The sequence below is a fragment of the Neltuma alba genome, unplaced genomic scaffold, assembly GCF_004799145.2.
Source record: "Neltuma alba isolate B1F8T4 unplaced genomic scaffold, ASM479914v2 tig00007811_pilon, whole genome shotgun sequence".
Taxonomy (NCBI): domain Eukaryota; kingdom Viridiplantae; phylum Streptophyta; class Magnoliopsida; order Fabales; family Fabaceae; genus Neltuma; species Neltuma alba.
In genome coordinates this window covers 55037-80390 of record NW_021634870.1, presented here as the reverse complement: position 1 = coordinate 80390, position 25354 = coordinate 55037, and the positions used below count along the sequence as shown (strand labels likewise).

The 25354-nt window shown below is 35.7% G+C and overlaps 2 protein-coding genes across 2 annotated transcripts; both read right to left on the bottom strand.

Moving 5' to 3' along the window:
• Window positions 1-3890: 3890 nt before the first annotated feature.
• Window positions 3891-13152, bottom strand: LOC114753248 (integrin-linked protein kinase 1). The gene is made up of 12 exons (XM_028941917.1): window positions 12366-13152; window positions 12174-12248; window positions 11981-12085; window positions 11387-11472; window positions 11038-11158; window positions 10113-10192; window positions 9770-9832; window positions 9538-9659; window positions 8026-8111; window positions 5630-5754; window positions 5416-5547; window positions 3891-4378 (listed from the first exon to the last, which is right to left on the bottom strand). The coding sequence occupies exons 1-12, from the start codon at window positions 12786-12788 to the stop codon at window positions 4372-4374; spliced, it is 1425 nt and encodes a 474-aa protein (XP_028797750.1). The 5' UTR covers window positions 12789-13152; the 3' UTR covers window positions 3891-4371.
• Window positions 13153-15059: 1907 nt separating this feature from the next.
• Window positions 15060-24492, bottom strand: LOC114753244 (guanosine nucleotide diphosphate dissociation inhibitor 2). Its single transcript, XM_028941911.1, has 13 exons — window positions 24297-24492; window positions 23804-23866; window positions 23633-23716; window positions 23431-23538; window positions 23157-23329; window positions 22078-22189; window positions 21877-21957; window positions 21698-21760; window positions 20056-20157; window positions 19698-19822; window positions 18646-18856; window positions 18277-18351; window positions 15060-15332 (listed from the first exon to the last, which is right to left on the bottom strand). Exons 1-13 carry the CDS (start codon window positions 24381-24383, stop codon window positions 15282-15284), a joined length of 1335 nt encoding a protein of 444 aa, XP_028797744.1. The 5' UTR covers window positions 24384-24492; the 3' UTR covers window positions 15060-15281.
• Window positions 24493-25354: the final 862 nt, after the last annotated feature.

Genomic DNA, 25354 nt, shown 5'->3' with positions numbered 1-25354 from the left:
AACCCTAAACCCTAAACCCTAAACCCTAGACCCTAAACCCTAAACCCTAAACCCTAGACCCTAAACCCTAGACCCTAAACCCTAGACCCTAAACCCTAGACCCTAAACCCTAGACCCTAAACCCTAGACCCTAAACCCTAGACCCTAAACCCTAGACCCTAAACCCTAGACCCTAAACCCTAGACCACCCTAGACCATAAACGCTGAACCCTCAACCCTCAACCCTAAAACCCTAAAACCCGAACCCTAAACCCTAAACCCTAAGCCTTGGCCCTAAACCCTTGGCCCTCAACCCTAAACCCCTCAACCGAAAAACCCGAAACCGGAACCCGAAACCCCGAAACCCCCAAACCCCGAGCCCCCCACCCTGAACCCCGAGCCTTGAACCCAAGACCCTCAACCCCAGACAGACCCCGAGACCTCAACCCCGAGGCCCTGAACCCCGACCCCAAACCCCAAACCTTGAGACCTTGAAGCCTAAACTATGAATGACAGTAATTTTCTTACATGCCTTTTACTTCGTCCTTACGTTTTCATTTTCGTTATTATTATCCTTTTCATCCATGCCTTTCCAAGTTGAGGAAATTGCTTTCAATCCGATGTTACAGGAATTTTTTTAATAAAATTTTCTTAGAAGAATGTTATCCCAATGCAATGATAATGAACACTATTCTAAATCCCTGAGTTTGGTTATGCCGTCTAAGGCCTACGTTAATAGATTTCTATTCTCTGCTGCCTTTTGGAAATATGGTTCCATGACAAACTTGTTCATCGAATTGGAAACGTTGATGTTATCACACTCATATATGCTTCATTGCTTCGGTGGGTCAAGTTTAATTTCAGCAAGTGCAAATGTAGATTTAATACAGTTTGGAGGGTAGAGGCATGACTATAAGTCGAAAAGGGGGTAAAGTATCCGTGTTTGTTGCGTAGAACGAGATTTTTCTTCGATCCAAATCTTCAAGCAATGATCTTTGTCGTTATCATGCTAGGCAATTTCTTGTTTATCGTGGCAATTCCTAATGACCTCAACATGTATAGGTTCTTCATGAAGGTAGACTTGAAACCCCGTCACAAAATGAAGGTAGACTCAATCTAAGCTCCAAGCAGCCTTTTCCTTCCTTGGGAACTCGTCAAATCCATTCCCTTCCTTTCAACCAAGGTAACACACCATAACCCATCACTAATGTAAGGTTTGCTTGTTTGTAGTTCTATTCATGTCTTTGTTCTCTATGGTTGGATGATTTCAAGATGGAGTTGTTGATTTCACGATGTCGGAGCTTGGGAAGGTGGAAGTTATTTCTACCGTTTGTCCTAGCCCGGTTGCTACATGATCAAATGTTGTTTATCTGTGATCAGAGTGATGATCCTCTAAAAAAGCTTTTTGAATAGGATATAGAGGCTCAGTCTTCGTCTATCATGGGCAGATTTGAAGTCTTGCTCCCATTATTCTAAGCGCCTTTCTGCCACATGGGATTAAATTATAGATGACAGAGATAATAATATGAAAAGTGAAAAGATAATTAGGTATAAAAAATTTCAGGATTGAGTTTTATTATATCATAGTTGACGCGTGAAAGCCTGAATTATATGTGAAAAGTGCAGCGAACCTTTTTTTTTTTTTTTTTGCCAACATGCAGCGAACCAATTTAGGTTTTGTTGATTAACATCATCATAAAGGATAAAATAGACATAATCCTCAACTTCTATATGAAGTCGGACATGCTCTTACTTTCGAGTTTTGTTGATTGATATAAATTTTGGAATCTTAAAATCATCTTTGACTATACTTATGTTGACATAAATTTTAGAATTAAAATATCACCTCTAGTTCTTAATATAAGAGCTACTAAAGGGTTAAATTTGGTTTTTAATATAAGGTTCTAATCTATTTTGTTTTTCTTATTTATCCAAACTATCTCTATTAATTATATATGTTAAGACTTAAGAGAGTTCACATCAAAGGATAATTTCAATTCAAATTATTTAGAAGTGTATTTTAGCAAAACCGGCATATATTTTTAAAAAAATAACTAATTTAATTATTTTTCTTGGTCCACTCAAATTAATTAAATGGATCGTATATAAAATCAGTTTCACCAATTATTGTTGACTCACACTGTGTTGCTATTATGATCAGTGACAGCTCTGTTTATGATAATTTTTTTTTCCCCCATAGAAGGTCAACTTTCATTAATGACAGTATTTTCATATTGACTGATTGATAGACGCGAGCTTTTTTTATATCAATATTTTCATATTGATATCGCCTCTGATCGAATTTAAATTTTCCATTTCTTTCTTTTTTCGGAAAAACGTTGTGCCTCTTGATTTTAATTTTCAAATTGTGCCCTTTCATTTGAAAATCAGTAAAAGAATGTGTCAGTTTTTTCTCTTGTTTTAGAATACCATAGCATTGCCCCTGGCTCATGTGCCACAATGGCACCGATGCTCCTCTGGTAATAAGGAAGATGCAGGCTCAAACTCCTTAGGTGGGGCATGGAGCGTGAGTGCGGGTGAGCGTTTCATTCCTATGGGGAAGGAGGGTGTGTGTGTAATTGACTTGCATCAAATAAAAAAATCCAATTTTAAGAAACACATTTTCCATTTCTAAAGGTCTGTATAGTTGGGCTAAAAACAAGAATGGAGCCGAAGGCGGACTCCTCAACCAAGGTAACCAAAAAAAAAAAACGAGTTGGAGGAACTAAATTAAACTAATCCTAAATATAAAACCTCAACTCACTCTATTTTCCAAATTTATAATATTTTTTTCAAAATAACCATATTAATTGTAAAGTGTTTCCACAAAGAGATAATTCCAATATACATGATCAAATAAGATAATGGAAAAATTCTAATTAAATACATTTGAAATAGAAAAATCCTAATTTAAGCCTACATTTTTAACAAATTCTTAATTAGGCCAAGAGGCCTAATTGGAGATTTCTAAATATTGCTAAAAGACCAAAATGCCCTCTGTAATTAAAAAGCCTAATTTTAGTTTTAATTCTTTTAATTGAATTTAACTAACATGTTTTTTCTTTAAATATTATCATATGAAAATTTGGCCAAAAATATTATCATATAAAAAAAATAAAAATCACGATTATGGCCAATAAAAAAAATTGAAGAGTACAGACAAAAAAATACATAATTTCTAGATATCCATAGAATTACAAAAATATAGGAACTAATAAAAATTTTACGATTTCCAATATCAAAGATTAACAGGATCAAAGATTTTTTTTTTTTGTGCAAGAAAAAATCAAATAAAAGGTTCATGAAATTCTTGAATATCTATCAACATTAATTTTACTATTTCAAAAATTACATTGAGACTCATCAATTCATCTTCAATTTTTCGGTCTCCAAAATTTATTCAATATCAAATTTTTAGTATATAAAAAATAACTAAAAGGCCATAAATTCTAGAGTTGACATAACATTCACAAGTACGAAACACAACTTTGACATAAAGTCTAAGAAAAACCACATCCTCATTAGTAAATCTACTAGAATAATTAAAACTAAAATTAGGCTTACACCTACGTTCAATTTTCCTTTTTGATTACAAAGAGGCATTTTGGTCTTTTAGCAACATTTGAAAATCCATAATTAGGCCTCTTGCCCTGATTAAGAATTTGTTAAAAGTATAAGCCTTAATTGGAATTTCATTATTTCAGATGGATTTAATTGGGATTTTCCCTAAGATAATTTGTTGGCAAAAAAAATTAAATAGGATAATTTTAAAAAGTTAATACCTATTTGTCAAAAATAACTAATTTTCAATCTTTTTAAATTAGCATTTAGCTCTTATTAATCAGAGGTAATATTTTCCAATAAAAGCATATGAGAACGCCAGGGTCGTCACCACAATCAGACTGTAATCGTCACCATCAAAGGGTTTTATTTTATTCTCAACAATAACATCACTCCCATTACATCTCGAATTGATAGATACTCATATCTCTCCTCCACCACCACCGCCAACCCCCCCCCCCCCAAAAAAAAACACAATTTTACTTGAGAATTAAGAGCCGTGATTCAATAGGCACCTGACCATTCAGGATACTGAGAAAGCATGACTTCCAGTAGTCCACACAAGACATATCGTCCAAACAGACAATAAGTTACGACTATCAATTGCAAATCTGTAGTCGAAGAATAAATATTTAAAAATACATTATTGGCTTGAAGCATGTTTTACACAGAAGAGCCGCTTCAAACCATCAAGGGAGCACATAACTAAGTGTGGGAGTTTCATTTCTTGACGTGTCGAAGCTATATAACTTGATTTGTGGAAGCACCAACTTTAATAATTGCAACATGAAGCTCAATAACTGACTCGATAAAATTTTCCGTTCCTTGCAATTATTTCCTGCTCATATTGGGATATTCACATAATGCGGGTTAGGAATGCAGTTATAAATCATAAAAGTTTACTAGCAAATCAGTAAAATGACATCATCTCCGCAACATCAAAAAAATATGATTATCCAAGATGGGTGAAAGAAAATAGGGAGGATTAATAATGGATTCCAAATAAGGAAATTAATTATTTTTGTGCTCCCACTTACATGTTAACATCCAGCATTTACACGCCATCTTTTGGTATGGAAAAATAATTAATTTCCTTATCTGGGACCTATTTATAGTTCTCCAAGGAAAATATGCCTCTCCTATCACAGACAAAACACTTGCAGAAAAACTTGCTTAAGCTGAGGATTCAGCTCTTCCTTAATCTTATAGGATACTCTATTGTTGTGATAATACTACCTCCGGTCCTTAATATAAGACCGTATTTGACTTTTTGTTTGGTCCTAATTATAAGACCCCAATCCATTTTGTCTCTCATATTTATGCATTTTTTTCCAAAATAGTCCTTCTAATAATGATAGTTCTAGTCAATACACTTAATTAACAAGGATATTTTAGGAATGACAACACTTATTTATTACAAATAACTAACTTAACTTACTTCCTTAATCTCTTCAAATAAGTCAACTGGGTTTTATAATTAGGACCGGAGGTAGTATTAGTTAGCTAACATAAAAACCTCAAGTTTCATTTAGAGTAAGCTTTGTCCCCACCCCAAACAACCCCCCCCCCAAAAAAAAAACAAAAACCAAAAAAAAAAAAAAAAAATCTTTTAGCCATACACCAGATTTTCAGCCACCCCCAGGCCAAGTCTAGCAGCAAGGCCCTTAGAGTAACAAGCCAACTACTCACTTCAGAACAGACCAAATTCTATCAACAAACTTTATTGGCATGCACCAGACACACAACAATGTAACTAAAATGTATGGATGATGTTAAGATCTAGTAAGCACCTTTAAGTTTCTAACCTTCATTATTGTTTTATTACACTATACAGGCAAGGCAACTAATAAGACTTCCTCAGTACAAGAAACATACCAAGGAAGCTTGAAAGTATCTTTCCACCACCCTTGTTTTGAGCAATTTGCAACAATTTTGTCCAATCGCACAATGACTTCAGAAAATGTCGGTCTGACAAGAGGTTCTGGATCCCAACATTCCTCAATCAACCTGCATACATGATAGTTAGACAGCTTTCAAATTACACTGCAAATAAGAAGCTCTACTTTATATTTTGAGAAAACTGACTCACTCTCTCAAATCTGGAGGATAACTTTTTGTTTTGATCTTGAATGATGGCCTTTTTCCTTCTAGGCACATAAGCTTCAAAGCCTCCTCCGGAGACTTTGGGTGCAACGGCTGTATACCCTCGATCATCTGCACCCACAAGATTAATATTCCAAAAGAAATAGATGGTACGGTCTAATAATGTCTCACAAAAATTATCCTTGCACTGCAAGATTAGGTTACAAGGATTGACCATCCACATGGACCATTCTTGAAGGCCACTTTGCTACCACATGACAAATTTTGTTGACAGGGGTAGTTCGAAAGACTGAAAAAGAGGGAGGGGAGGTCCCAATCTAGTTAGTAATTAGAATTTATCAATAGCACTTATAGTTTTGTCCCATAAGAACAAAAGAAAGCCCTCTTGTCCATAAATTTACAAGTTACTCTAACTTCTACTAAGGCCCAAAGCTCATCGCACTGGTCTCAAATCTTTGGTCTCATCTGTTTCACCAGTAGAAACAGAAGAGACAAATCAAGACGCCACAGTTAAATACCAGCAGAAACGATGAGATTTGGATTGAATTTCTAGGCAAGGATCATACCCTGAAATCATCTCTGTCAGGGCATTGAATATTATTGACTGATGAGATAATATGACTGTGTTATCTGGAAGCAGAGACGGAAGTGAGGCCAAATGGTGTAGTTTTGGTGACTCTGCAAGACTAAGAATGACCTATAAGCTGGAATTGGTCGTTCATCAGAATCCACTCGGTACAGAGTTCAAAATGTGGAGTAAAATGTGCTGTGCTAGCAGTGGTATTGTTCTTTGAAGCAAAGGTGTAGTGATGGTCAAAATCAGCCATGATATCGAAGAGAACCTTCACCATTTTGTCCTCCACCATTGGGTTAGAGGCATATTGCAATGGAATGTGATGGAAGTAGAGGAAAGGTGGCATCTTGATCAGTTTTGTCAAATCATGTCAAAAGTGGCAAATCTTCCTTCATTTTGGTTTCTTCACCTTCTACATTGTGTTTGACTATTTCTAGTTCAGAATTTTAAAAGGGAACCAGGGAATGGTGAGAGTTCACAAACTGCCTGGAAGAGAGTTTTTAGCTACCTTTGTTGGGAGGTATAAAAGGCTTGGTGAACCATGGTATTCTCAAGAGGAGGGATTAGAGAATGAAATTACCAACACGTGTTTAGAAATATTAGTCCTTGAGAAGCTAGGGAACATGGAAAATGATTAGCAGAATGGACTTTGCCCGATAAAACAAACCCTTAACCATCGAGCCATTAGACTTTAGATGGTCTTGTGATCAATAATGGGTTTTCTTTGCTACCTGGGGTGGGTTGCTACGGGTTCAGGTTGGCAATAGGATCTTGGGGTTAGCTGCCTTTACTTGCAGTTAGGAAGTCGCCCGGCATGACTTCAAAGCTAAAGGCAGTTTACTGGGGCCTCAACAATAGCCGGAGTGAAGATTTCAATAGAAGGAGATTGTACGGTGATTCCACTGAGGCCATTAACTTGATCAGCAAAGTTTGCTGTTGATGATCTTGATGACTGATGTTTGAAGCTGGCCGGCAGTGTAAGGGAAACGCTGATGAGGAACTGGGGCATCACAAAATCCACTGGCCTCGCAAATTGGATGGCAAAGAACCCGCATAATTTGGGATGGACTCCTCAGATTTACAAAACTAGCCCTCCTGGCACTGAAGAGCTGGACATGCAGTACCATGTGCAATCTCTCACTAATGTAACACAAAGCAAAGTCCATGGTTGTCCCCACAGTTTCGTCATTCAAGGGGGAAAAAGACCCCTGTGCGTACAACCAAGAGCCTCCAACGATTTTGCAAAAGAAAGCAAGCAAAAACGTTATGGCACAAACTCAAATTTAAGGCTAGCACAAGGTACTCAAGATTTTCACAGAATCTCTAATTCTTAAGGAGCTTGCCCTTCACTCGGAAACTGAGCTAACCCTTGGGTTTCTAGATCATCTCATATCAGGTTTCTAGACTTGGAAACTGAGCTTACCCTTGGGTTTCTAGATCATTTTATATTAGGCACTCGTATTCATTGAAGGTGTTTCTAGGAAGTGGACTGGAGATGCCATTGCTGGAGGGGGAAGTTGAAGATAAGCTGCTTCAGCCTCAATTTAGCAATACTCTACAACGCTCCATTAGAATTACATATATATTAAGGAAAACTAATGCTCCAAAAATAATAATACCACTGTGCGCGAGCAATGAATGTTTCAGAAATCAAGCAATGTCACTTTTCTCTCGAAACTTGGAAGAGTATAGACTTAAAGAAACCACTACATTCTAAATTTATTCCTAATTCCCAAGATCAATTAATGGGGAGTATGATAACCGGAAAGAACAAATAAATCATCTCGATATTTTGTGAAAATAAGTACCTCATATACAATGAGACCAAAGGAATATGCATCCACACTTCTATCAAACGTATCATCTTTGTAAATCTCTGGTGCCATGTACAAGCCTACAATGAGTAATGCCAAATCATTAAAATTTAAAAGTAGATTTTGGCAGCAACTCCATACTTGTATATTTTCAAACAGATTTATACTGACAGATCACTATTTAATTAATGTCCCATAATGAATGTTTCTTGAGGCTTTTCAATTCGCATCAAATCAGACATAATCAGCAAAATATGGTAGTCTCAAGATGTAAAGAGCAGTGGCATACAAATATTTCTTAGGTGTTTTGATAGGAACTAGAGTCCTTTACTAGTATTATTATGTTTTATGTTTTATGTCCATTATGTGATTTTGTATTAGCCATCATAAGTGCCTTATGTCAATTATTTTAAGTTAGTGTCAGTTTTACAAATGTCCTATGTCAGTTATTTTAAGATAATGTCAGTTTTATATGTTTAGGGAAGAGTAGTTGTTTGCACTAACTGTATTAGGCTATAAATATTAGACACGTATTCTATCAATGGCATGGATGAATGAATGGTTACGCAGTTTCCTAACTTTCTCTTCTGTTTCCCTAGAACCAGATTCTGGTTCTAGTCTCTCCCTTTTCTCTTTTCCTTCCTTTCTTCTTTTCTCTCTATTTCTTTCATTCTTCTTCTCTCCTCTCTAGAATTACAGATTCTGGTTCTAGAGTTCTTCTTCTCTACTCTTTCTTTTTCTCTCTTCCCCTTTCCCCCTATTTCTACTTCTATTTTCCAGATTCTAACATGTTTGTCGGCTTAAAGGACTTCCATTTGCGATAGGAGAATTTATTTCATAAATGACGACAATTCATGGTATTCTCAAACATATAAACATCAAAGGAGATTAACTGTTTGTTTAATGCATAGAAGTGAACTATAGCGGCCTTTTCACTTGTTGTCTGCATATAGAAGGAATACGAAATTTTTAAAAATTCCTGTTGTACTCACAGCCTTTGTGTGCAAATAATTTACCAAGCTCAATCTTAACACAACAATACCAGTCAAGGAAGAAGAGAAAACTACCTATCAATTAAGGAAGAAAGCGATCTGATGGAACCCCAGAAATACAGAGTAAAGGTAGGGCTGGTTGTGAGAAGGGTGAGCAAACTTGACAGCAAGGAGAGAACGCATGTCCTTGCCAAAGTGAGTGAGTTTAGGCTATTCTGTTATGAGGAAGGCTTTTAAGGACTGAAGGAAAAGTGGGCGGATGTCACGGGAAAAAATCATGCAGTGGATGTGCGAGATAGCTAGCAACTATAATACCTAGCACTGTTCTATAATTTCTGCATACTTTTTAGTTTCTGGGTCAAGGCATATCTTTCACTGAGGTGATTTGCCTTAGTTCTATTAAGTTAGTTCCATCAACTTCAGTATATTTTTATACTACTTCTGAAGCACTGTATGGTAGCTAACAGAACATCAGTGATAATCCCCCCCCCCCAAAAAAAAAAAAAAAACTTACTTGAAAGGTCAATGTTAGCCCCAGGCTGGACGAGCCTCGTTTTGTCAGGTGAAATCTTTGACAATCTTACCATACCAAATCCAGCTACCTTCAACTGTCCCCCACTATCCAGCAAAATATTTCTGGCACCTTACGAAAATTTCATATATTAAAGGAACAACGATTTCATTGAAAGAAACAAATCTGCAATGGACACGCAAATAAAATTAACTTCTGTATCAAGTCGTCTTACTTTGGCTTTAAATCACAGTGGATAATAGGATCTGGTTTGCATTCATGAAGATAATTCATGCCCCTGTTAAAAAGAAACGAACCAAATTATCATATGCATATATATAAACAACACCAAAGAATAGACAATAAACGCATAATAATTTGGGCCATTGTAATTTTATCAATATGAGAAAACGACCCATAGCAAAGCTAGGAAATCAGTGAGCATGCACAATAAGAGAGAATGACATGTACAAAGATTGACATGAAAATCATATGAAAGTTATATTCATAAAGATTTTTAAAACACTGATTTATAAATAAATAAATTTATTAAAAAAAAAAAAAAAAAAGCAACTTGCCTAGCAATATCGAGAGCGAAACGTAGAGCTTTTGATGGGGATAGACGACCTTTCTTTTGAAGATAGCTTGCTAGATCACCCTGAAAATTTATTTATAGCATTGGCCAAGTGATTCGGATAAGACAAACTCTCCAAAAGAATTTCGAAGTCATCTCTATTGACTAATCTAAACAGGAAGTATATAAATACACTAAACCCTCTCTGTTTCTTTGGTTTTTTCTTTTTTCTTTTTTCCGATCTACTTTTTTGTTTTTAAGGCTGTGTATGCATCAACACGTATGCCTGTTGATGCACAAACTATACAAGTAACTTTTGAAAAACTCACTGGGGATAATGATGGCACTCAAAATGTCAGGGACTTCAGGTCAGATACATAAATATTTAAGCAAAAATTAGTATTTTCAAATGGATTATCCATAGTAAAAAATCAACTTATTGATGTCCATCAGCATCATTTAGAAGATATTCCTCATGCACAATCAGGTTATATATAACATGAGAAGGGACAAAGTAAAGGTTTGACTTCATTCATTAACTTAATTTAAAAAACAATAGAGTGAACACCAACTTTAACCGTAATAAAAATTCAAATTTCAAAACATTAAAAGACATTATCAATTTGAAAATGACAAGGAACAGAAAACAAGCCACATTTTATCTGCTTGCTTATGGTGAGGGGCAAAAAATGGAATTATTCAAATCTTTTGGCAGAACAATAGACCTCAGTGATTCCTTTTTCCAGTGTTAGTCCAACAAGACAACATAAAGCCAAATTATTGCCATTTCTAATAAATTTCTCATCTCACCGAGATGCCCCAGCACTAATGCATTCTTTCACTCCTCTCTATTTGATATACACCTCTCTCTCTCTCTCTCGATCTCTCTCAAATGCAAAGACTAATAGAGGAAGGGAGCATAAGCTTACCTTACGATGATACTCTGAAACTATCATCATGGGTATATTCTGGGTGACAGCTCCAACAAACTGGACCACATTAGGATGTCGTACCTTCTCCAATAATGTGAGCTCGTGTTTGAAAGCATTTCTAGGTGAATTATTGAAAACGCTAAGGTAAGTGTCACTGCTGTGTAACTAATTGTCTAAACAAGTGGACTTTTAGAATAATACTTGACAAAATCAAGGTGAAAAGTACTGATTAATTTTCCGCCAGCCAAAAGCTGAGCCAAACAGGATAAACAACAACTATTTTGGGAGGGTGGCAAGAAGCACATCATACAGACACACAAACATCATAGTTGAGGCATGTTCATACATGCTATCAGGATCTGAATAACAGTCCTTATCAAGGATCTTGACTGAAACCTTAGTTCCATTCCATTTAGCTACTTGGTATGCCCCCTGTGAAAAGAGAGATCTAACATGAGAGGAAAACCACATAAGCAAGTGATTCTATGCTAGGTGAATATATGTGCAGTGAACTCATGTACGCTATAATAGTTCCAAAAGTGCATCTGGATGTTCAATAGTTCTGACATGCATTTGCAACTTCACTCCAGAACAATATGAAGAAGTGTTACACAAGTGTTACCATAAGGTGGACAAATTATCATTACTCACCTGAAAAAACAAAATGTTAGCTGGAATAAAAAACAAAAGAAACCAAAAAAAAAAAAATGCATGGCAAACAGCTCATCCACTGTCACACGGTAATAAAACAAAATGACACCTCCAATTATAGTAGTTGACCAATTAATTGTCTTGATAACAACTCTCTGCAAATTATATGCTGTAAATCATACCAGAAATAATTTTAAAATGTATACAATAGTGAATGCCTCGTAACCTTTTGAACCACATAGGTAACGAAAAAGCTACCAAGAGGAAGTGGGAGGAAAAGAACCCATACTTTTGAAATGCCATCACTCTTCCGGACCTGGAGTTCTAAGGGATTAAGTTCATATTCGGGAACTTCACGAGGATTTGCAACAGACATCGGCGTCTTCCTGGTTTTCTAACGGCATCCAAGATTAAATAGTAAGTGCCTAATTTCAAAATGCGTAAACAGATAAAGATATGAGTGTGAATAAAAAATATGATACCGGCACTTTAGCTCCACGGGTCTTCAATATATTGTAAACTTCTGTATTTCCATAGTATTTGGAGTCAGCAGCAGCCTGCCAACGTATTACAAAACTATCCCAGATGAAAATGGAGGAATATATAGAAGAGATTTCTCAGTCACAGAGGATGAAGCATTTGGGAACAAGAGGCGGAACGAGAATGAAAAGTACCGTACTGCCCCAACGATCTCGAGCGTCGATATTAGCCTTGCGGCTGAGCAAGAGCTTCACAACCTCCACATGTCCTTCACAGGCAGCGATATGCAACGCGGTGCGGCCATCCAAGTCAATGCTATTGACATCAATGCCCTCATTCAGCAAATCCTCCACTCCCTTTACGTCCCCTCTGCAGGCCATGAACAGCAACTGCATCGTGAAGTCGAGGTTCTCTGGTACCGCCAGGTCACTGTCATGACCGGGACTGCGGCGAATCGGATCGAGTGATGACTGGCGACCGAAACTGAACCTGAGATTGTTGCGTCTGGGATCCAAGGACGACTGACGGGAGAACTTCCGGCTCAGATTCCGGCGCAGAGAACCGGTGGAAAATTGGCGAGAGATGCCTTGCTTCAATTGCGCGGCAATGTTTTCCATGGCTTTCCTTGGAATCGAATAAGGAGCGCACAATGGTGCGAACTGAAAAGGGATGGATAGATGCAGAGCTCTACATAACAATTAATGGATCAAAGTAAATTTGGTGTGGGGGTATAATTTTTGTACGCAAGGATCGATGGATATCAATAATGGTAGAACTCAATACGTATGTATATGTGTGTCTGCTCGGAATCGAGAACTTGGCCGGGTGAAGGAGAGACGAAAACAGGATTGGATCTCCTTCAAACCGGAGGTTTGGTTGATATCGCAAAGACCAGAGATATAGACTAGTGCTAACGCAGCGAAAGGGGATAGATATTGACGGGGGAAGTCAAAAGCTTTTGTTTCCACACACTTCTGCGATAAAGCCGTTCTCTCTGTCTAATAATGCGTCTCGACGTTTGAAACGCTGCAGTCCCATTTTCCGGTCGACCATTCCCCACCACTTACGTTTTCTCACCCATGAAATTCTTTTCTTTTTTTCTCAGTTTTTATAGAGTTTGTTACTAACAATAATTTATGAATTATTTCTAATTATAAAAATTAGTTGACTAATTTGAGAAGATTAAAAAATAAATTAAATTAGTTATTTGTAATAAATAAATATGTATTATCTTTTTAAAATATCTTTCTAATCAAGTGTATTAACTAGAACTACTATTATTAGAAGGACTTCCTTAGAAAAAAAATACATAAATATGAAAAGCAAAGTGGATTGGGGTCTTATATTTAAGACCAAAATAAAAATCAAACAAGATCTTATATTAAAGACCAGAGATAATATTGATTATTGATTATTTAATTATGACTTATTAATAAAATGAAACTCCTAATTTTATTTCTAAATCACTTCCAAAATGTTTCACATATACCAAGAAAAATCTTAAAATTCAGTAATTCTTATTTAAAATTCAACAATTTTTTAACTTTATCCCTATTTAATATATATTATACCTCATGTAAACAAAATCAACACAATAATAAATTAAGGGTAAAATTGAATACCCATACAATAAAAAAATTTATCTCTGTGCCTTATAAATAAGATCTAAAAATATCTTCTCTCTGTCTTGTAAAAATATGACCAATAGAGTAATTTGTAAAGACAGACTTTTATCTATATATCTACCGTAAACTAGCATACCGTATAAAATCAAAGTAATTATCATTACCTTTTATGACTCATTAAGTTTTTATTTTTGCCAACTTATCACTCATTAATTTGATCTTTACATAAAACCTAATTAGACACACAAATTAACCCCATGAACACGTAGTATGCGTATCATCCTCGCAGAATATTTTAAAAGTGTTCTAAAAATACATCTTTTGGCTGGACAAAAAAATATTATCATAAATCTTATTTACATTTTGTTTCAAAAAACATCTTTTTTAATTAACCCTAATCATGCTAACTTCATGACTACACCATACATTTGTTTTTTTTTTTAATGGAAAAGACGCCAAAAAATAAAAAAAGCTAACTATTACATCCACAATCAGCTTACATTTTTTTAAAGTTAATAAGTCTAAATTAAAATCTTATACATAATTAAAAAATTAGAAGTAGAGTAGAACACTTTAACCAACTTTAATTTATCATCTAAAGACCCAATTCACATCTAATCATACTGAATAACTTTAATTTACTACTTCTGGTCCTCCAGTCCCAATTATAAAACACCAACACCACTCATAGTTTACAAATCAAATTTTCTAATTAAAACCGAAAGTATTATTTTTTTAAAACCTCAATTCACATCTCATCATACTAACTTCTTAAAGTTTGAAAAAATATTAGATAAATTATTTTAAACATATTTATTTATTTATTTAAACTAATTTAGCTAAAATCTAATTTAATTACACACAAATATTTCAAAATAATCCTATAACATACGCAATAATTAAATTATTATTTAACCTCCTCAATCTTTCTAAACTATTCAACTCAATTTTATATTAAGAACCGAAAAGTATTCCATAAAAAGACTTGCTTATTAAGCATTTGTCTAATATTTTTAAGTAAAATTAAAGAAAAATTAAGCCAATTGGATGAAAAAACCTCCGACAAAAATTTTTAGCAAGGACTGAAAGTTTCATTAAAAAATCTAAAAATTTTGTCGACATAAGAGTACCTGGTTCTAAGATCCTTCCGGGCAATAAAATTTTTAACGAGTAATTTTCCCAATTTCCCCCCCAAAAAAGAAAAATGTAACTTTAGTCATCACGAAACCGCTGCCAGCACACCACACCACACCACACATCATATACACGAACGTATAATGGAACAGAAAATAAAAGGAGCCCCAACAGCCGATGCTACCGGAGAGGAAAAAGTTTCCCAGCCACAAATCTATTGTACAACAGAAATTTTAGCGTTATAACCGTAAATATTAATATCGTATCATAATTTATTATAAACCACAACAAGCGTGCATTTTCAGGAACCATCAGCAACGAAATAAGGTTGAGCAAGGCAACGAATTCTCATCACTCTTCCGCAGCACTAGCAGCACTTAAATCCACACTGAGGTCAAGAACCTGGTAAAAATTCAGTCAGTAAAATTAAGCATCAGAGAAGCCCATCCCCTGTTCGTTTCCAGGCTCCACAGCTGGAAACTAGCTTGCCACTGGCATGCAAAGGCGATTGCAACAAAAACCAATCAACCAGACTCTCCAATTTAGTCACGTCAACTTTCATTCTCACAAATCAATTCCAACCAATGTTTACAAACTTACACCGGTCCAGGAGCAATACAAAGTATCCAAAAGTCGACATCCACCCATGATAACCAATTGACTATAAGAAACAAACAATCATCATAATATTCATAAAGATCATATCTATAAGATGCAAAGTCATTAACCTCAAAATTAGGAAAACCACCCATCATCATCAGGTTCAATCGGAAATCAAGTCATCAAACGAAGCCTATGCAATATTCATATTTTCATCACTTACAATTAAATATTTAAAAAACAATTTTCAAATTTGAACCAGTCCAGTAGGAATACAGATTCGAAATTCAGTTATTATATGCAGATTCACGCATTTTATAAATAAACTAACAAACAAACATCATAATATTCATAAAGATCAAATCTATATACAATGCGCATTCATCAAATCTACAGGGTAGACATCTTATCATTACATTTATCCGTCCTCTCTCTCTCTCTCTCTAAATGCACCACGTACATTTACTTTTTACTCCAACCTATAAATGGAAAGTCAGGGGACACAAGGATCAGAGAAATAATGTTGTAGAGGCTCTAGACTCCAGCTAGACACATGGGTCACTTTTCACTTTCTGTTGCTACTAATATTTTCTATCTGGTTTTTCGAAGCACCCTGTTTTGAGGATCAAATAGAAGTGAGGAGAGTGCTGTTGCCGTGTGTTCATTGTGTTTTCCACTTTGTATTAGGGAATGGGGTTTTGGGCAGAATCAGGGAAGTTCCCTTTTGTAACATTGATTCGGTTCTAAAGCATATAATAGCAAAACCCCAGTATTTCCCAATTGCTATCCTCTGGCGTTGATTTTCTACTGCTGCATTCATATTTGAAGCAGAGCTCTATCAGAATGCACAAGATTTGATCTGCTACGGTACTCTTTCTAAGGATCCATTGAAACAGCTCAAGCAATGACACTGGTTTGGCTTTGTCATTGCCTTCTTCAGAGAATCACGACAGTGCAAATAGAATGAATCTATGTATGGGGTTCATCATTGGGCTTGGGTGGATTTGCATGGGAAGTTTGTAAATGAGGAAAGATGCATTTTTTCTATGTGATTTTTTAATTCTTATCTTTCATTTGATTTTGCAAATTTGTTTTCTTTCATGTATAAGTTGATTGGTTTTTGTCATCGGTACTATCTGAACATTAACATTGATACTTGTTCCTCATATTTAATTGAATGCTTCTGCTTTTCTTTGTTCCCTCCTTCATCTTCCTCTCAATCAAAACTAGCAACGAAATCATTGGGGAGCTTAGGAACCACAATCACACACCCTCTCAATGCAGTGGTGTCACCGAAAATGAAAGGATCAACCTAAGGCTTCTTTTTATTAGAGAATCTGACTCAGCCATTTGGTACGTAAATGTAAAATGTCTTGTACTTTTGAATAAAATAAGTATTCTTAAATGATGATAACCAAGTGTAACATGCGAAAATGGGGAGATAGTTAGGCTGTGCATGGGATGAAATGATTACCCACCTCTGAAAGAGAAACATAGTAATACAACCATTCCTTCTACAATGAAAAAAATACATATACTTCCTAGAAATAAAAATCAAGTTACAACTATACCCATTTGACCAAAATATTTGGATATTAACTATACATAGTGTGGCAAATATTTAATACATAATTGATACTACCTTTGATCCTCAATATAAAAACTAATTTGACATTCAATTTGATCATAAATATAAGAATCCAATCCACCTTGTCTCTCATATTTATCCATTTTTCTCAAAGTGGTCCTTGTAATAGTTGCACATATTAAAAATTCTATTAAATGATAATTTTTGCTAATACACATGATTAGCAAGAATATTCTAGGAAAGATAACACATATTTATTACAAATAACTAACTTAACAAACTTCCTTAATCTACTCAAATTAGTCAACTAGCTTTATATTAAGAACCAGAAATAATATAAAATAACCATAACCCATTTTTCTAATTTTAGCATGTTTTAAAATTATTATGCACTACATATACACACTAAAAATTTCACAATAGACTTGTAAAAAATATAACCAATTCAAATGTGAACTAACAATAATTATTTTCAACAATAATGAGTATTATATACATATATATATAGAAACATAAGCACCATCATACATATAACAATTTAAATAACAAAGATTAAAAAAAATTCTCATATGCATCTTTAATAAAAGAATTTAATCTGATCCTCAAAATATTGTAATAAAATGAATTTAGTTGGAAAGCATGTTTTACTTTCAAAGGAAATTTCTATCCGTTTTATTATAACAGGAGGGGCAATATAATTTAACCATCTCTTATAATAAAGAAAAGCAATAGGAAATTTTCTATTTCCCGGGAGTGGTGTGCGGCGAGTGGGATGGAAGAAAGCATGCTCTTGCCCCAAAAAATATCATTCTGAGGAGAGCTTAAGGATCCAACGCTAAAATAGATTTTTATTGCCCCCCAGGCACATGATTTCAGAGATCCAGATGTCACCATTAAAAAACATTTGAAGATATGTACTTATCAGTGCTTAGCTATGCTACTTTGACCAAGAAAAACAAGCTAGGGTGTGAAATCATATTAAGTTATAAAATGTGGTAGAAATGAACCTGGTAAATATAATTTTCACTTTTACAGCAATTTGCTGTGTTAGAATAATGCCAATTCTGGCAATCTCATTGGCGTATGATAAAACAAACACAAACAAAAACAGGTTGATTCAAGCACAGAAAACAAGTGAATTAATGGTGTGAGGCAGACCTTTCCGGTTATCATTGTGTACATGCTGAGGACATCCATAACCGTTGACTCAAAGTGCGTAGTTGCATCATAGCTCTGTCAAACAATTGGGGGAGAAAAAAAGTTACCATCTACTGCCCAAGTATCAAACTTACACAGTGAGAATTGACAATGAACAGTTTATCTTGAAGGCCAATGAATATTATACCAACACCCCCCCCCCCCCCAAAAAAAAAAGTGGCCAACTTTTGATGTGGTTTTTTTTTTTTAATGGGAAAATAATCGAATTCTCAACCGCTTGCTCAATGTCCCGCTAACATGTCAATGGCCACTTCAGTCAAATAGCCTAGACCCCACAATCTTTGACTATAACATATACAATAAACTCACTGTTGATATAAAACAGTTGTCCAGAGAAGGTTCATTGACAGGTTCATATCTGTCATAAATATCGAAAAAAATCTCATCAACAGGCCCCAGAAGGTCAATTCCAGGCTTGAGTTCAATCTCAGGCCGATCTGTCTCTGCCTCTGTTGATACAAATGCAATAAATTTTCCCTTCGGGGCAACATTGTGAGAATATGAGCAACAAAATAGGTACCTGCCCAGCAGATAAAACAAAGTAGTCAGTGCAGACGGTAGAACAAAACTAGATTTTAGGATTGATCAATCATCATGAGCTCAAGTGCAACTAAGATTTACTAAAAAATTTGCAAGGTTTAGCTTTGATAAAATTGACAATGCATACAGGGCAAGGGCATACGAGGTCATGTACTTACTAATTGATGGAGACTTAGGTAGCACGTGCCTAAGTCTCACATTAAGTGGCATGGGATGCTCATTGGAATATTTATACAGGGTGGCTTTCCCATCTCAACAGCTAACTTTTGGGGGTAGGGTTCCCCATCCCACTTGAGCAAACATCACAATTATTTATGGTAATCAGAAGCAGTAAGCAGTAAACTTAACAATATTTAGGTTAGTATGAAATTATTCAGCCTTTGATGGTTTAGAAATAGACACTATGGCAACCAGTTTGATGATCAGGCAGACATTGTTTACGCTAACTTTTGGTCTCTACAGGGAAAATGAAATACGAATATGTTCTTCATTCTTATAAGTTAGTCCAGCCTCTTTGGACCTCAATTTACAGGTTCTGATAATTTTCAGAGCAAAATGGCACATTAGATTCTTTAGGTGCTGCTTTTATTGGCTTGTGGCGTCTACAGCACAGACAATAGGCTAGTGTGTGTTTCAAACTTCTCTGTAAAATTCAGGAGTGCTTTCCAGCAATATTTTCAAAGCAGGCTAGCTGAGTTTAGTTCAAGGAAGCCTCAGGTCAGGCCAATTGATGGTCCTAACAACAGGATATATATCAATGACCTACTGAACTATTCTTTTTTTTTTTTTTTTTTGGGGGGGGGGGGGTGGTAAAAGCTTACATGTCTGACTTTCGGCCCAACTGCTTCTGTGGCAGAATAACTTGCACTGAATGAGAGTCATTGGTGTTGGGTATTGGGTGGCTCATAATGGCAATTGCTCTTGCAACCCTGCCAACCTTCCTCACCTGTGGACACAGTTACAAATTTCAGTTAGAGAAAGATAGTGGATTCACCTTTCCCTTTATCAAGAGCATCACAGCTCCCCCTCCCCCTCCAAAAAAAAAAAAAAAAAAGAAAAGTTCAGTGCAATCATTTTATTCTAATTTGGGTTCCAGGTGTAAATGCAACTTGTTATAAATAGCCAGTCACACCGCTTAAATTGTTTGAACATAGTCAATAGGGCTTTGATTGGCAGTACCTTATTGGGCAAGTACGATGGATCACAGACAACTCTTTTGCACTTTGCAGTCTCCCCTTCAGATGTGACCCCAATGACCTTTCCCTCCTCATTAAATTCCACCTGGCATTCAGCCAAATTTAAAATCAGTTCCTCAAATAGTACTCGTATCATAAGATTGTCATCACACAGATCAAAATCACAGAGAAAAATTCAATAAAAACAAAAGCAGCTGAATGGACAAATGAAAGAATTGAGGGAACAGTACATTGTATTCATTAAATACATATGTTCATATACATTAGAGTCAGTTAACTAACATAACAACTTGACTAGCATAATCTCTAACTTCCTTAACTACCTAGCTACCCTCAGATGGCCCTCAAAGTGAGCGTGGATAAGAACAAACACTTTATCCCTAAAACTGATGGAAGGCCACTGCTAGAGTGTTAGTTTACAGTGGGCACAGAAAATCTCCAAAACTGGTGTCAGATTCTGTGGACAAAGAGGTTATTCACGTGGACAACTTCCTCCTAAATGCTGTCAGATTTCTTATTTTGTAGTTTAGTGTTCTCTGATGTACTGTCAACTTTCAAGGTTAATTAAGATGATGTGCTGTCAATAACCCATTTGCATAGCAGTTGTGTCATGAAATATATGCAAGAAATTTCAGTTTATGGAATGTCGGACATATTTCAGTTTCTAACTTGAGGAAATTCTACCAACGGCTTTATTAGTTAATGAAGTGAGATTCTTGCTTCATGAATTAATAAAGTTATTCCTTCTCTATGAGTTTCATGTTCGCTTATACTAAGTCTTGACAAAAGCACACAAACTAATAACGGAAGAGAGGTTTTGTGAGAACATATGCTGTCTAATCCTTGAAGGGCACAACTTGCAGCTTGCTTCCTTTACACTTTTCTTCTGACGAAATGAATATCCAGCTCCATATGCTCAGTCCTAGCATATAAAATGGCATTTTCTGTTTACACCACACATTGATTGTCATAGTAGGCAATAGGAGGTTGTAACCAGGAAATTCCAAGTTCTGATATCAAGGTCTGAACGTGAGCTATATCATCTATAGAAGGCCTAAATACTACTGTCTGATCCATAGAGTACCAAGCTACAGGGGTGTTCGGCCACCCCCATGGCCCCGCCCCCGGGGGGGGGGGGGGAAGACCCACACACACCCACGTCCAGAAGCAGACCTTTTATCATCAATGTCATAACCCCAGTCATGCGCTAGCTATATGTCATAAGCTTCAGGTCAGTTGATTTCCTAAAGATATCCCATAATCTCCTGTGCCAGCCAACAGCGACATATTGTACAGCAACAATAGACCTATAGACATTCAGATCTCTAATACCACGAAAGAATTCAAGCGATAGTGCACTGTACTAATTAGATGAATATGTTCATATACGCAAGGAATCAGTTAGCTTATCCTGCATAATAACTTGACTAACTAAATCTCCAACTTCTGTAACTACCTAACTATCAATACAAGATAAAAGGAATTTTATCTCACTTCAAGACCTATTCCACCCGGGGGGAAAAAAAAAAAAAAGCTTAATGAACTAAAGCAAATAGTAAAATTTATTTGCATCTAGCTGGTATTTCCATACATAATCTTTATAAGAATCATTAGAGTGTCTGTACCTTGCACTCAGGTTTGTTCAACATATATGTCCCGCCATAAACTGCACTAAGCCGTGCAAATGCCTGGAAATTAAAGATGATGCTAAATGAACATAAGCAAAATAAGTTCCACAATAAACTCAGGAAAAAACCAGAAGCCTGATGCTAGATAGAGAGATTAGAAGAGAATAATACAAGACCTGGGGAAGCTCTCCCAATCCGTACAAGGGATATATGTAAGGTGATCCTCCTTGAAAACGAGCTAAAGATTCTGCATATAGCTACAGATAGAGAAAACCAGAAAGAATCCTTAAAAACACACCGGACAAATAAAACTGTCAACAAAGAATTAATAACAACAGAAACAAAAGATCAGGCGTAAAATAATCCAAAAAACTCACCTTCATTCTCTTGACAGTGTCTAATGCTGGCTCATTCAAGTAGCGATCATCTCTATGAAGTGCCAACGCATGACCAATAAAGTCCACAGTGTTCTCATCGAGGCCATATTTTCTGCAAAGGGTCAACAAGGAAAACCAAAAAGTACATAAACTCTTCCATGACAAGGCTTTGCCCCTCATTATGAGGCTAAAGGACCTGGTGTAGGATGAAAGGAGAGTACAAAGATTTGAAAGGATGAGGGATAAACCGAGCAAAAGAGAAAGAAGGGTGCGTCAGGATGTGAGAGGAGAGCTTGGATAAACATCACTGAACAATATTAAACTACAAAAGTCACCCAGAATGCCAACTCATTAAAATAAAATAAATGAAAATGTTAAACTCTAATGTCAGTTATATTCTCAATAAAATAATCCTAATATTAACAAAATCCTATTTTCTATATTTATGTTCAATTCTGGTTCCTACTTTATCTTTCATAATCTCTTTCCACTTTATCGGGACCCCTATGACACACGCACTCATAATAGTTAACACACTAATAATTTCACAAATAAATACAAATTTAGGTTTGAATCAAGATTTCCAGATAGATGGGATAAGGAATTTGCACATTTGACACATAATTTAAATATTAAAAATAAAAAATAATTACAAAATAAGAGTATCAAGCATAAACTTTTTGACTGCGAAGTGTTACTAATGGTGTGCGGAGGTCATAGGGAGGGATAACCACAGAATTGCCATGACACTATGGTGGATGGGATCCCTGATGAATACCATAGTAAGGCATGGCAACCGGTAACACATACTGAAAGAAAATAAACATTCATGTTAAAGACGCTCTCTTGTAACATTAATAACCATATCGCCATATAAACACTGTTTTGCGTGAGAAAACTATATCACGGACAAATAAATGAGGTGCCATTTAAAAGTATTATATTCAGGACAGTAATTATTACTGATTTAATGGAACATCGTTATGCAAAAAATCAAGTCCACAAATTACAGTTTTAAATCAACTAATATTAAAAATGTATCTAACCATGTGCTGACAAGTAAATAAGTATATACATACGCTATCAGTTCTCTGGTAGTTACTCGTGTCAAGTCCATCCCTTCATGAGTTTTAGGATCGTTCTCATCATAATCTTGAACATAAATGAAAAATTTGCGTGCGCGACGTTTTTCAAATATACCCATAAGTGGAGATTTTAAGGCCTCCATGTCAGTTGCCGGTACCTTGTGAATCTATCACAGTGAAGGTTTCCACCAGTGAGGCAATTAATATTAATTCATATACATGGAATCAAAAGCAAAAATTTCTCCAGCATCATAAAAATGCAACACACCTTTCCTTTGTTATAGACAAAGCTGCCGTCCACAGCTTTAAAATAGAGATACTTTGTGACATCAGTATGTATGAGAACACGCACTAAAGTTCCATTAGCCATCATAAACTAATTAAAAATGGAACAACAAAGTTATGTCTGTGTGTTGAGAATACATCAGATCAACAAAAATGAATAGCAAATAAACAATCGAATGAAAAACCTTAGGGATCATATCCACGTTATAGTCCCTACTAGATCCCAAATGAGCCGGAGGCTTGTCATTTCCCCGGAACCTCTTCCAAAGCTGAAGACAAATCATCGAGTTTAAATGACAAGATCACAGAAAATTGCAGAAGGAGCTCAGCATATAGGATAGTTAAAATTAATGGACCTGTACAAGATTAAGCGATGTGGATTCTCCTCCATAATAGTCATTCCGGTCCATATGAAGGACCTGAACATCGAATATTATTTTCCAATTAGTTCCATCTCAATATATTCAGAGATGATGCTTTAGTTCAGAGAGTGGAAAAGACTGATGATAGGTTCAGCCGAGAGTCTAAGGATGCAATTACATAACAAGAGACATATTTTAGCTGCTGATAAATTTTACTAGCTATAACATATTCAAACGCAATAGAAACAATAGATCGCCGTAGAATCTTCAAAGTAGGTAGAATTTCGGTCTAGGATGCTGTTAAGCATCGGGATCTGAACAGTTAGAAAACCAACTGAAGTTGTCAGCTTGGATCTCAGACTTTTAACCATATCAAAAGGGAAAGGTACACTCATCGAATATAAACTAATTAATGAGTGTATAATAACAGTACAAAAGACCGTGAGTCTAAAGAACGTGAGAAAGCAAGAGGCAAGCATCTAAAAACCTTGAGACCATCGACGGAGAGAAGACCACTGAGAATGCATTCCTTAAGACCCGTGCCTAGGACTATAACATCATACTCTTCATCCATGGTGAATTGCAAATTCGAAGTCAAGCTCGGGGCTGAGAAATGAGAAGAACGACGGTTCAAGGGAAAAAGTTAGGGTTCACGGTGCTCTCCAATAAGTAATATATTTATAAATCTTTCATAATTTGCAGGGTCAGGGGAAGATACTTTCATAACCGAAGAGGGAAATGGATCCCCCCGCTTTGAAATACTCCTCCAGTCCTTATTATAAGACCCAATTTGATTTTTTATTTGATCCTAATTATAAGACCCAATCCATTTTCTCTCTTATATTTATACATTTTTTTCCAAGATAATCCTTCTAATAATGATAGTTTTAGCCAATATACTTAATTAGCAAGGATATTTTAGGAATAACAACACTTATTTATTATAAATAACCAACTTAATTTACTTCCTTAATCTCCTCAAATAAGTCAATTGGGTCTTATAATTAGGACCGGAGGAGTATTTTTTTGACCTGGCTTTGAAGTTTGAGACACTAGTGACTGGCTGCGAGAACTCTTTTTTTTTTTTTTTTTGGGACTGAGACTGGCTGCAAGTATTAAGTGTATCTGATAGAATGTCCTAGGGGTGTTTGGATAAAAACTAAATTATAGTTTCAGAAATACTTTTAGGGATTACGAAGTAAATATGTAGAGGAGGTTACCTCGTTTTGCGGAAAAGTGCTTCTGAAATCGCAGTTTTGAGAATGCCAAACACCCCTTTAGTAGATGAGGTGTTTTGAGGGAGAAAAAAATACTCCTCCAATCCTTAATATAAGACCTATTTAACTAATTTGATTAGATTAAGAAAGTTAGGTAAGTTAGTTAATTATAAGAAATGTGACACATTTTTCCTAAAACATCATAATCATCTCTCTTAATACCTCATCTCCCTCTTTTACTTGATTATGGTTGAGAGAGTATCCATAGGGATAATTTAGAGAAAACTGATAAATATAATAAATGGGTCTTATATTTAGAACCAAAACC